Raw genomic sequence first — 14060 nt, 5'->3', positions numbered from 1 at the left:
AAGGACTGCTGGAAATCTGGGACACTTTGTGGCCTTGCATGGCTACTCAGAGAAGATCTGCCGTAGCAATGATTTTTCCAAAAAAGAAGCTGCGAGAACTATCGGAAATATAGGGAGGCCAGGAGGTGGGGTGACGAGGACCAAGAGTGTCACTTCCGCTAAGAGAAATGACGTACTTGTTCTGGAAAGACATAGAATTCCAATAGAGTAATCATTAAGAACTTGATTACATTTTTTTTTCCAAGCCCAAGAAAATTTGCATGTGTGGATTTTAAAAGTTCTGAGACCCAGTGCCTGGGCAAATGATGCACTGTTAGATTTGTGGCTCCCTGGAGGTGGGGCCTGCCTCTGATGTACGTTTGATTCCGCAGCACCTGACACTGTACCTGGTACACACAAATGCACGAGGCAGACTGAATGAATCAATGAGCTTGGGTCTTTCTACACTCTAAGTGGGCTCCCAGGCTTTAATGCGAGACATAAATGATATGTATATATCATACGTATTTATGATATATATATGATAGGTTTTATAGATACAGTTAGGCATTGTGAGTATAACTTGTCACATCCTATCTATCTTAAATACAATTGGATGGGAACAACAAATGTATGTGCACTGGTGCTAGGTAGAACGGATTAAACGAAGGAAACTCAGATTACAGAAACTCTGTCCTTCACAAACACAAAACGCCATCTTAAGGAATGTGCTTCCCAAAAGGCATGAAGTAAACTTACAAGCAATGCGGTGATCATCGAGAGGCACATGCCATGAAATCAGAAGGAAATTTCCCTTTGTCATCCAAAGACGGAAATAGCAGACTTTAAGAATACATGCACAGTGCCATATGCATGTATATACACATTTCTAAAGATGCTCTGTTATTTGCTACCGCTGTCTCCTCAAAAATGTAGGCCAGATGAAGCATCCCCACTGCACTTGGGAAGTTATATCCAGGTGTTTCATAGCTGTAGGAGAGGCTGTCAGGTGTAGCCAGCCAACACAGGTGCCAGGCTAAGTACTATATAAACATGACCAAGAGGTGCTTCTAGATTGCCCCCAAGGCTTTGCTGTTGTTTTAATCACTGTAACTAGTTGATATTTGTCACAGGATGCAAGATGTGGCAAAGGGGTGCCCTGCCTTGGAGGCTTCAGTCTGCGCATGCTGGACAGTACGAGTGGCCACACGATGCTCCTCCCACCTTCTAGTCTACAGCTTTGTCTCTGCACAGGATTTGTGCGCAGTGTACACAGGCAGACAGACACTGCCATCTGCAAGGCTGCCTGGCCGGGAGAACCGGAAGCTGGAGCCTGACTGGAAGCCGGAGTCCTCTGCGCTCCTTGGGACCGAATTCTGTTCTAACACTCAGGGCCGTGGCTCATCGCAGGCTGATTCCCCTCATCAGCCTCTTTCATTTTTAAGCAGCAGCGACACGACTCTAAGCTTCACAGTTTCTCCATTTCCAATCACAGTTTCAATCTGTTTAAACGTACCGCTGACCTCGGCACAGAAGCCGGCTTTGCCTATTCCAACTTCAGAGATAGAATTTCTGAGGTTTATCCCACAGATCACTGAACGAGTCTGATTTTCTTTCTTGCCATTCACATTGAAAGTGAGAGCTTTTAAACTATGTGGATTTGATTGGGTTTTGCTCTAATGCTCCTAAACACTATTCTTCCCCCCGCCCCTTTTCTTAATGTAAGCAGCTTTGTGTTTTTGTGTTTTCACTAGCGGGCCCGACATTCTGTACCGTGACAAGCTGACTTAAAGTGGCCAATACCCTTTACATGTCTCCTCTCTCACTAGAAACATGGCTTCTCATTCTAGCACGGGCCTGGAACACACTCTTCTTCAACCACACAGTACTAGCCCTGGGTTAACTAGCACAAAAAAAAAAAGTGATAAAAATGTGGATAGTATACATTATATGTATTTACATCTGCATCCAAAAGCTTCTGTTGGCTGCAGGCTGCAGGAACCGCTGCCTGCATCTATTCTGTGGAAATGTAGCTGACGGCGTGACTGTTAAGACACTGAAGAAATGGGGTTATGTGGGGAGCCCATCTGAGTCAAAACCTTGTCCAGCCACTGCAGTGGTCCATGAAGATGAATCTCAATCCAGCAGGGGGTGCTTGTGACATCCTGACGATGATACTCGGCTCCCCAGCCCTGAAAAGCAAGAAAAGAGCCCAGAATGAATTGTGCCTCTTGCCAGGGGTCTCCTAGTTAGAAATCAGTTAGAAATGACCATCAACTCCCACCTGGATTCTGTTAACAGCTCCTTAAAAATATTTTTTAACTTTTATGGTTTTATTTTTGTGTATGAGTGGTTTTTTTTGGGTTTTTTTTGTTTTTGTTTTTGTTTTTTTTTTTGGTTTTTCGAGACAGGGTTTCTCTGTAGCTTTGGAGCCTGTCCTGGAACTAGCTCTGTAGACCAGGCTGGTCTCGAACCCACAGAGATCCGCCTGCCTCTGCCTCCCAAGTGCTGGGATTAAAGGCGTGCGCCACCATCGCCCGGCTGTGTATGAGTGTTTTGCTTGTTTGCATAGCTATGCACTACGTATGTGCAGTGCCTGTAAATGTTTACTTGTTTGCATAGCTATGCACTATGTGTGTGCAGTGTCTGCACAAGTCAGGAGAGGGTGTCAGATCCCCTGGAACTGGAGTTGCAAATGGCTGTGAGCCACCATGTGGGTGCTGGGAACTGAACCCAGGTCTTCTGCAAGAGTAACCAGTGCTCTTAACCCCTGGCCAACCTCTCCAGCTCCCACAGTGGCTTCTAAGCAGCCTCTCTCACTGCAGCCGCGCACACCACCTTTTCTCCACTCAGCAGTCAGAATGGCCCTTTAAAGACAGACCGGAACTGGGTGTGGTGCTTCATGCCAGTCACGCCAGCAGAAGTGGGAACGAAGCAGGAAGAGACAGAGCTCAAGGCCAGCTTGGGCAACACAGAATGACCCTGTGCCCAAACAAACAAAACAACAAGCTCTCAGGAAATGCTCCAATTTCATTTGCACCCACATCCTCCCTGCACAAGGCTGCAGTCAGACGGTCCGCTTTCCCTCCCATACCCAGGCTTGTAGCGGCCAGGGGCTTCTGAGCTTGCTTTTTCTCCACCCCTACGGCTTTCCTCCACGGGAGCCAGGACCCTGTGGCCTCTGCTGGCACGCACTACTCCCGCGATGCCTCCCCGCCTGTAACCTCTCTAGTTCCCTTTATCTCATTCATTCCACTCGCATGTGACTTGCTGCCTGTCTTTTTCTGCCTGTACACTGGTCCTGCAAGGCAGAGGCCTATGAGTAACCAACGCCCAGGCCTGGAAACGTCTCAACGCCAGGGCAGCACCTGGCCCGCCCCTGGCTGCTGCCCAATAAAAAGTTGTTGATTGTCTGACGGAGAGCTATGGCCAGTAAAATCACAGCTGAAAAAAAACTTTAAAGATGTTCTGCTCGTTCACGTACAATGACTGACACCTGTGTTGAGTCATCTGTAAAATTTTAAACTAATCATTGCCACTTCTTATTTTGTTTAAGTCCTTGCAGGGCTAGCAGTGAATCTCAGTACTAAAGTGATTGCCTAGCCTGTGTGAGGACCTGAGGTTTTTTTGCCTCATCGCAGGGAGGAGGGAGTAGAAAGGGGGTTGGGAAAAAGCATCTCTATGTATGCTTGTATTACAGTAATTACCTATGAGATACCCACAGCTCATCCTCATTGAAAATCATGGACTCAGGAAAAATAACTGTCCCATTCAAGGATGGTTCACTAATGGTGAGCTACTGCCCCCTGCTGGCTCCAATGCGACAGTGTACTGGAAATTTTCCTGCTTTGAAAGATTTAAAAAAGCTGGCTTGTCCTTATAAAAGGTCCCTTTAAGACGGTTTTCCTGGTTTTCAAGACAGAGTCTCTCTGTGTAACAGCTCTTGCTGTTCTGGAACTCACTTTGTAGGCCAAGCTGTCCCCGAACTCATAGAGAGATCCACCTTCCTCTGCCTCACAAGTGCAGGAATTAAAGGTGTGTGCCACCATCACTCAGTTTAAGAATTGAAAACTGGGCTGGAGGGATGGCTCAGAGGTAAAGAGCACTGACTGCTCTTCCAGAGGTCCTGAGTTCAATTCCCAGTCAACCACATGGCTCACAACCATCTGTAATGATCTGATGCCCTCTTCTGGCCTGCAGGTGTACATGCATGCAGAACACTGTACACATAATAAATAATAAAGAAAACATTTAAAAAAAGAATAAAAAAAAGAATTGAAAACTATATGTGCTGATCCTTACTTTTAAAGTAATTACTAAAATTATCAACATGATAAAATATAATTTGGGTATAGAAAAATAAGACAACCATTGGTCATAGAAACTAACTTTTTTTCCCCCCTCAAGACAGGGTTTCTCTGTGTATTCTGGAACTTGTTTATGTAGAACAGGCTGTCTTCAAACTCACAGAGATCCACCTGCCTCTGCCTCCCAAGTGCTGGGATTAAAGGCGTGCACCACCACTGCCTGGCTATCATGTAAATGGGTAGTAAAACTTACTTTAAGGCTAGGAACATAGCTCAGTAGAGGGCACTTACCTAACTCAATCAGGAAGCCCTGGTTTCCAGCCCCAGTGCTGCTATTTAAAAAGGCAAACGGGGCCTAGAGATGTGGTTCGGTTAAGAGCACTGGCTGTTCTTGCTGAGGACCTGGGTTCAATTCCCAGTACCCACATGGCAGCTCACACAACCTGTAACTCCAGTTTGGGGGGGTCTGGCGCCCTCTTCTGGCCCCTTTGGGCCAAGAATGTTCATGAATCCCCCACCCCTAACTGACGACAGTTGATGGCGTTTACAGAGGGTAATTTTCTTTAAGGCTGTGACCCCTGGATGGTGGCCTCAGCTATACTATTCCCTTTGGCTGGCCCCACACAAGGGATATATGAGCAGCTGAAGTTGGACTAGATATTTTTTTTTTAAAAAAAAAAAAAAGAGGGCAAGAATCAAAATTTTTAGAAGAAAAAAAAACCAAAGTTGTTATCCACCTGAGCTGGCTGAGCAAATGCCACGTCCAGTCAGGAGCATTCTGCGCTCCCTGCCCCTTTTCCTCTTTACAACCCCAGAGCCAGCATCCTCACCTTCACAAAGCTCATCCGAATCGTGCACATCTTGGTCAGCTCGTACACAACCTCAAAGCCGTGGTGCACTGACTGCGCGAGCAGCTGGGCGAAGAGCTGGTTGTTGAAGACCTTGAGGCTGCAGCCGCTGGGGATCTTGCAGACAGTGGCGGGGTGGAAGCCGTGCTGATAGTTGCAGTTCCGGCTCTGGACGAAGATGCTGCTGTCACTCACGCACTCCGCATACACCTCGCCCCCAACGTAGTACAGATGCACACCTGTGGACACAAAAACCCACACTTCCTTCTACTCTGCTCCCTTCTCAGAGACTCCTAGCACCTCAAGGGATGGGAGCCTCTGCAGTCAGGTTAGCTCTTACACCATCGCTGGTCATAGAGGAGAAGGTGTTTGCCCCAAATATCCACTTGTTTCGAATTTTCCTACAAAATTCCTTACAGAGTTCAAACCTGAGGGCTGCAGAGACAGCTCAGCTCTCAGCACCCAAATTGCAGCTCACAGCCATCTGCAATGAACTGGTTCCAGAGGATCTGATGCCCTCTTCTGGCCTCTATGGGTACTGCATACACACGGTACATACACATACATACATACACACAGGCAAAACATCCATACACACAAAATAAAAAAAAAACAAATTTAATTTATTTTTATTTGATGTTCATGAGGGTTTTGCCTTCATGTATGTCTCTGTGGGGGTGTCAGTTCCCTAGAACTGGAGTTACAGACAAGTGTGAGCTCCATGGGGGAGCTGGGAATTGAACCCTGATCCTCCAAAAGAGCAGTCAGTGCTCTTACTCACTGAGCCATCTCTCCAGCCCCAAGGAAAAAAAGAAATTTAAGCCCAACCCACATAAATGGACATTCATAAAGATGAGTCTGTAGTCTCTCACTTATTACAGCTCCCACCCTTTCTGATCTCACTTCAGAAAAGCATCCATGACCCTAGTCTAGACACAAGAGAAACACATCATGCAAAACAAAATCCCACAAAGTCATCACACCCACAGCTAAACAGAAGCCCAGCTAATATCATGTAAATGCTACTGAAACCCACACACTGAACCTACTCCAGAACTTGAGTCTTACTAACAGTTATAAATCTATTTCTTTGAAGCCCAGTGTGGAGGCACACAGCTTCAGCCCCAGCCCTCAGGAGGCAGAGGCAGGTGAGTTTGAGACCATCCTGGCCCACGTAGTGTTCAGGCCAGCCAGGGCTGCCCAGCGAGACCCTGACTCAGCACTAAACAATTTCTGTGAGTAGAGGCTTCAGAGTCGGGATTCCTCTCAGATGCACGTCACTCAGCCATAAAGAACACCATGTGCCCCAGAGAACAGGGACGCTCCTACCATACTTCCGCACACAGTCGTGTGAAAACACAGCAACATGCAGCTTGTCTCAGTTTATGTAACATTCCTATAATTACATTTCAAAGCGACATCCTGGATAAACAGAGTGCGGCGCACACGCACAATGGAATTTTATTCAGCTGTAAAGAAAGCATGAGATTATAAAATGATGGAACTGGAGATGATCAGAAATTTAAACAAAACCCACCACCGCCGCCGCCACAACGGCCGCAGTCACATCACCATCATCCACCTTCACCCCCAACCCCACCCAGTCGGTCTCTTCCTCTCTTTTCTCCTCTTTCTTGCCCTCAGATTTCCTTTCTATTTTTTTTTAAAGATCTATTTATTTATTATGTACACAGTGTTCTGCCTGCACATATATTTGTAGGCCAGAAGAGGGCACTAGATCTCATTACAGATGGTTGTGAACCACCATATGGTTGCTGGGAACTGAACTCAGGACCTTTGGAAGAACAGCCAATGCCCTTAACCTCTGAGCCATCTCTCCAGCCCCCATGATGGGCATCAGGCCTGATCCCCACAACGCAGACACTAGCGACCCTGAGGAAGTGGATGGATGACCCTGATTGGCTGAACCGCCAGCAAAGCTGCAGTGCTGCCTCCCTTAGCCACGCCCGTGCACGAAGGGGGTCGGTATGACCGAACCTGACTGACAGTGATGGGGTGTTCAGTTTTGTTCAGCTGAGCTCAAAGCGGTCTGTTCCGCGCTGTCCAGAGCTCCAGGCATCTTGATAATAAGCCAACTTTTAAACGCTCTGCAGAAGGGAAGGCGATGGAGGCCAGGGGAAAGCCAACTGCAAGCTTGGGGGGGCGGGGGCGGGTGCTGTATTAATGGGTGGAGATCATTCCACCTGGCTGCAGACAGCGAGGCAGCAGGGTTCTCTGAGCTTTGCTGTCGTCTTGAGCTCTCCCTTTTGTGGTGGCACCTCCCTGTGTATTCCCTGCACTTGAGAGCACAGGGGCATGCTACCCACCTCTGCCTTTTGACAGCTCCTCTTCAGTGTGGCCGTGCTATCTCTCCGCCACAGCAGAAGAGGACTACAGAGACACACTTGCTCCTTGACCCTACAGACCTGAAAGTTGCTGGGAGCAGCCTGGGGTGGGGTACTACATACAGGCTTAGAGGGTATTTTAACCAAATGACCTTCAAGCGTATAATCCTCCTGGAACCTACCACGTAAGAAGGAGAAGATTGTTGTCCCCTGAGCCTGGTCTGTGTGTATTTAGAGGGTGCTTTTCGACCATGTTAAAGCCTTATCTGCAAACCCTGCACACGCTAGCAGAGGAGAGAATGGAAAGGTGAGCACCTAGGGGAAGAAGCAGAGCCCAAGGTGGAACATGCGAGCCTGCTCTGAGCATCACGTGAGGGCAGAATCCAGAAGCAGGCTGGACTCTGGCTAGAGAGGGCAGCATCTCCAGAAGGAGCGCTAGCTACGCGGTTTCATTTGGCCCTTGAGTGTCAAGATCACCCCAGGGCAGATCTGTTCTCAAGGTTGAGCTAGCATAGAAGTCACTTGGTGGGATTGAGGGGCATTCAAACATGCTGTGCACTGAGCCACAGCCTAGTGAGGGAGCAATGTACATCTCAGTACAGACTGATGCTGCCCTACACTTCCTCCTGGGGAGCCAGGGCTGGGATGACAGGCTGTGTCAGCTTTTGGCCCTTTGCTGTGTCTTGGCCTCGCAGCACTGACCCCATGCCACCCTTGAAGATGGTCTACTGACTTTAGAAGCGGAGACCCCAAGAGAACAGGTCCCTCCCCATGCCTGGAGATCTTCCCACGGGCTACAGGGCCTTTGCTGATGTCTAACCCAGCATTTAGAAGCAGCGATGGAGATGCTGTGTTGGCTCTCACCCTTTCCAATGTGCCTCCTGGTGTTTTCTATTGTTGAGTTCCTGTTCACATTTGAAAGAAGCCCAAGACAGAACCTATTCCTGTTATTGGAAGGGTCGGTGAAGCCGTCTACGAGCACGCTTCGGGAGGACGCCTGGAAAGTCTCTCCCACCCGGTTGTTTAGTTCATAGTAGGCAACCGAGCACCAGTGCTGAGGTTCCTCATAGCAAACTGGCCGGAAGTCTGAAAACAGAAACAAGAGAGAAGGTACGCCATCACTGTCATCTCTCGGCTCTCAAGGTCATGATTCCAAACAGGAAGTAGGGATGAACACTTTAAACCAGAAAGTTGGCTGCAGGACCAAGTCCGCCTTCCTTTGCAATCCGTCAAACGTGCGTGTTTGACAGAAGCTGTTTGGAGCTAGCTCATTCATTTATTGCACCCGTGAGTCTAAGGCCATGGTCCTTGTTAACTTCCCACAGCTAGGGCATCTGTAAATACTTTTGTTTAGAGATGTGATATAATGCAGGGCCAGGGAAAGGTAGCCATGGACAGACTGATGTACAATGCTGCCAGTCCCTGAGTAAACACTGCTAGGAGCTAGGTGGCATCCTACTGTTACAGGACTGAACTAAACCCCTGTGTCGAAAGGTGTAAAAGTCCACAATAACATGATTAAAAACAAACTGATAGTTTGAATATGATAACCAAATTGAAAGCGCTGAATGAATTCTAGTAGGAAAAAATCTAAATAGACTGGCTCATATTCTCCTCTATAAAAACATGGATATCTATTGACATATGATCTAAGGATATTTCACAGAGAGCTGACTTCTCAGCATTGCTAGGGTCTATCCAAGGATGGAAGGAGGTCAAAGGGTAACCAGGTAGAATGCAGTCAGTGCAGGTGATCTTTTAGAGCACAGGTATGTGTTAGGCCACTATGTATCTTATAATTTAATTATCCTGTCCTTTAACCACTGACCCTAATACTAAGTATCAAACACATGCAGGAAATTCTCTATGCAGCCAGTAATGAATGAACAAGCATTTCACGCTCTCCGTTGGACACAGAGGAGAGGAACAACTTAATAAGAGGTGATACATGTGAACTGGGTGTGTAAGGGTTTGTTAAGGGAAAACATCAAACACACTCGTCAGATCTTCTTAACACACTTCTTATCTCACATCTTATATGTCCTTTGAGAGAAAGGATAATTTTTCCTACTCTTTTAATTCTTTCGCAGCAACCTGGGGCAAGGTTTTATTTACTTGTTCACTTAGAGAGAGTTAATAAATATACATTAAATAGGGTTTATGACTAAAGGAGCAGGGCAGATTGTAACCATGGGTGCCAGCTGTTTGTGTGCGGCCTCTGCCCACTCCAGTTACTAGTAATCGCACACAATAGAGGCTCCTATATATCTTCTCCTTATGTCTCCTCTTCAACTTCAACCCCAACTTCACAGAGGCGGCAGCACACACACCATGGAGACACACTAGAGCGTCTCTCCCTCTTGCATATGCTTTTCCAATACAGCTCGAAGCTCCTAAAACGCTACCTTCGGTAGCTGTCTTGGCTTCAGAGGAGAGAGTGTGTACCGGCTGGTGCTGGAGGGCCTAGCTTTGCACACCGTTGAGGTCATGTGCATGGCACTGAAAGCAAAAGACACCTGCCTTCAGGTTGTTCAAAGAGGCGAGCAAACAATAGCCTAACTTTGGTCCCACTGTGGCCTGCTCTCGGGCCAAATCTCATTGGTGCCTTTAGTAAGTTAGTTATTACCGTGTATGCACAATGCATGTGTGGAAGTCACAGGACAACTCTGGGGAGTCCATTCTCTCCTTCTACCTTTACGAAAGTTCTGGGGACGTAACTCAGGCTGGCAGGCTTACGTAGCAGTGCCTTGACCTGCTAAGCTATCTCGCCAGCCCTTTCTTTTAGTATCTACATTTTTAATTTTTTTATTCATCATATATCAATATGTTAATCTTACTTCTACAGTCAGCAAAGTGCCACAGGCTTGTAACTCCAGCATTGGGGAAGCTGGAGTAAGAGAATGGTGGGTTTGGGACCAGCCTAGGCTAAAAGCAGATCACATTTCAAAACAAACAATAATCCCACGTTCTGTACATTTCCAGGGATGCTGTTAAATTCTATTTAGTTTCGGAAAGAGGATTGGATCCCAAAATGTATGTATCTGCAGGTGTACTGGCTTTGGGGGAGCCTAGGCAGTTTGGATGCTCACCTTACTAAACCTGGATGGAGGTGGGCGGTCCTTGGACTTCCCACAGGTCAGGGAACCCTGATTGCTCTTCGAGCTGATGTGGGAGGGGGACTTGATCGGGGGAGGGGGAGGGAAATGGGAGGCGGTGGCGGGGAGGAAGCAGAAATCCTTAATAAATAAATAAAATTAAAAAAAACAACAACAACAACAAAATGGGCGCTGGTCATCCTGGAGGGTGGTGGGTTAGATGGACCAGGCCCACAGATGGCGCTGTAAGCCTAAAGGCGCCTCAGACAGGCTAGATGCGACAACCAATCACACTTACGAACATCCACGTGGATCCCCTTTCCCACAGACTGACCTGAGTGTTGAAATGGACTGTCTGACTCGGTAGGGCTTCCCGGGGAGTGTGGGTAGCTGGCGGGGCATGGAGACTGCGGAAACACGTGGCCTGGCGAGGAGGGGGGTGCAGGACAGAGGGGTTGCTGGAAGGAGTCCGGGTAAGTGGCATTGTGCGGCATGAGGGGCTCGCTGTGCAGGGAGGCGCTTCGGAACTTGGCCAGGAGGCTGAGCTGGGGGTTGTATTCGCTGTGTCTTGGTACCAGTACCGGAGGCAGAACTAGGAACAAAGAGAAGGAAAGTGGGCACCCCGAACTTGGCCCATCAGGATGAAGTGGGATAGTGAATGGTTTTCCTTGGCCATTTGTGATGGTTTCCTCGGCCAGACCCCTCTCTACAGATTGGCTCATGGGCAATGCTGCACCGAGGTCCCATCGCTACCCAGGAGCCTATGGGCTACGCTCAGTCACCAGCCCCTCCTTGCCACCTGTGTTTTGAGCAGACAGTCACAATCGGGGACCAAGATCTGGAGGCTCCTGTGCACGACCACCTTGATAACGGCCTCATAGTGACTTTATGGAGATCCATGTACCTGCGTCTTTCTTCAACTCTGTCAATAAACTCCTCTTTAAAAGAGGCAAAGTTAGTTCCAAATGCTTGCAACCAAACCTTAGGTGGAAGTCCAGAATATTTGCTATTAGAGACCCACTGAATTATTCAGATGATCGGCCTCAATTTCAGACTTGTTGCTGTTGATGAAATATTCTATGTCCTTACCACAATGATCTAAAAGCAAGTGATCAAAAGCTACGAAGTTGGGCTGGAGAGATGGCTCAGAGGTTAAGAGCACTGGTTGCTCTTCCAGAGGACCTCCCAGCAACCACGTGGTGGCTCACAACCATTTGTAATGAGATCTGGCGCCCTCAGCTGGCGTGCGGGCATACATCGAGGCAGAATGTTGTATACATAATAAATAAATAAATCTTTAAAAAAAAAGCTACGAAGTTAAATACAAGGGATAAGTGAAGAAACAAAGTAAAAGATCAGAGAAAACATGAAAAATCTGTCAGTTAAATTTGTTCAGGTTAGTGGGTCCCTTCTGGCCTCCCTCCATCTCCCCCCAGTACTCACACAGGCTCTACCACTCAGCCACACCCAGCCCCCCTTTTAACTTTAAGACAGGATCTTCGTAAGTTACCCAGGTTGGCCTTCAACATAGTGAGTAAACTAGGGAGGCACTGCGCTCGCATCCTCTTGCCTCGGCCTCGAAGTAGATGGGCCTGTGGGAGCCTGGGTTCCAATCATCACAATAAACATGAGTGACAGCTGCTTACGGAGCCGGCCAGCAGCCTGCCTGCCTTTCTGAACTACTCAGCAAAGAGTAACTTTCCTGTTTCCTTTCCCCACTCAATGGGCGTGGCTCTCTCCTTGCTTTCCACCTCCCTCCTCTGGACAGCTGTCAAAACCGACAGGTTACCTGGCCTTGAGATTTCTTCCAAGTCCGCTCCTAAATTATTTTAATAAGGAGACTAAGAACCCAAAAGAAAGAACCCCAGTTCTCCCAGTCACACGTGAGGACCAGATGGGATCCTGAAAATGCTGAGGGCAGAGACCATAGCAACCACATGAGGTTCTAGCGGGCTGTCAAATTAGACAGTTGTTGGTTACCCTAAGATACAAGTGCCACTGTTGTACTCTTGGGGGTATCATGCCAGGTTGCTCATTGTCATAGGTTTGCAGCCGGGTAGGACCACTTTTCTCCCTGAGAAGCTTGCACAGCGCCTTCAGATACTGAGAAGCAGCCCTCAGGGAAGAAGCTTTCAGGTCAGTTCCAACTCAGTGCCTATAAGGAAAATCACCTCGTTCTATTAAAAAGGTGTTAGGAATGGGTAAAAGAACCCTGTAACAAATATTATTTAAAATTAATATTATAGGTGATTTTAAGTTAATATAATCTTAGCTCATCTTCTTAGAAATTTAAACCTAAAACCAAGGACGTAAAAAGCTATCTACATACATGAAATATTCAGACTGTCATCTTAAGAGAAATCTAAACTGAAATGAGAAATGGAGACTCATTTAAATAATATTCTTTAAAATTGGGCTTTTGAGTATCTAAAAGGAAACGCAGGTACTTTTTTCACACGACACTAATTTTTTTCTTATCTATATTTTTATTGTTTTTATTGAGCTATTTTTTCCACTCCCCTTTTTACCTCCCCTCTCCACTTCTACCCTCTTCTGTGACCCTCATGCTCCCAATTTACCCAGGAGATCTTGTCTTTTTCACCGCCCTGTGTAGATCCATGTATGTCTCTCTTAGGGTCCTCTTTGTTGTCTAGTTTCTCTGCGGTTGTGGCCTGTAGACTGGTTTTCCTTTGCTCTATACGACACTTCTTTCTAATGGTTACATTTTAGAACCGTGACTCAGAAAGCACTTTTGAAAGATTTATTTTCTAATTATGCGTGTGCTGTGCTGGGGAGGGTTTGTGCAGATGATCACAGAGGAAGTTAGATCCCCTAGATCTGGAGTCACACCCAGCATGGGTGCTAGGAACCAGACTAGGGTCCTTTGCAAGAGCAGTATATGCTCTTAATAACTGAGCATCTCTCCAGTCCCAGAAAGAATTTCTTTTTTTGTGGGGCGGGGGGAGGTGGACAGGGCCGCTAAGGGGTTGCTGAGTGAAAGAGCACGATCTAGCATATATGAAGCCCTGGGTGCTATCCCAACAAAGCCACTGAACAACAATGGCCCACCTTCCTCAAGCCCTTATTTCAGTACTGGAATCCTTCCACAATCCCCCTTGGCTGTTTCAGACTGATGTGGGATGCCTTCCTCCACGTACCAGAGATTAGCAAAGGGAGCCCACACCCACACCCTACATCAACTCTAATAGCTATTGGTTTCAGTCTGCTAGGGGTGGGAGGAGGGAGGATGTTTAATATGCCTTTTTGTTGTTGTTGTTGTTGTTTGTTTGTTTGCTTTTACAGTTAATCATTATTAAGGCACTACTTAAGAACTAAGACAGATAGCCAGATAGCCCACACCTTTAAGTCCAGCACTTAGGAGGCAGAGGCAGTCTAATCTCTGTGAGTGTAAGTTCAAGTTTGAGGAAGAATAAGGAGGAGGAAGGAAGGGAGGGAGGAAGGGATGGAGGGAGGGAGGCAGGAGGG

At 47.3% G+C, this 14060-nt stretch overlaps 1 protein-coding gene across 1 annotated transcript in view; it reads right to left on the bottom strand.

Moving 5' to 3' along the window:
• Positions 1–6: 6 nt before the first annotated feature.
• Smad9 (SMAD family member 9) overlaps positions 7–14060 on the bottom strand; it is a 40072-nt gene continuing 26018 nt past the window's right edge. The window contains exons 3-6 of the mRNA XM_005343983.3: positions 10909–11166; positions 8344–8565; positions 5117–5373; positions 7–2171 (exon numbers count right to left, since the gene is read on the bottom strand). Of these exons, the coding sequence (XP_005344040.1) occupies positions 2028–2171; positions 5117–5373; positions 8344–8565; positions 10909–11166 (881 nt within the window). The 3' untranslated portion in view covers positions 7–2027. The remainder of the gene's footprint in view (positions 2172–5116; positions 5374–8343; positions 8566–10908; positions 11167–14060) is intronic.

The sequence above is a fragment of the Microtus ochrogaster genome, chromosome 1 (assembly GCF_000317375.1).
Source record: "Microtus ochrogaster isolate Prairie Vole_2 chromosome 1, MicOch1.0, whole genome shotgun sequence".
In the NCBI taxonomy this organism is placed as follows: domain Eukaryota; kingdom Metazoa; phylum Chordata; class Mammalia; order Rodentia; family Cricetidae; genus Microtus; species Microtus ochrogaster.
This window is presented reverse-complemented; position numbering and strand designations above follow the sequence as displayed.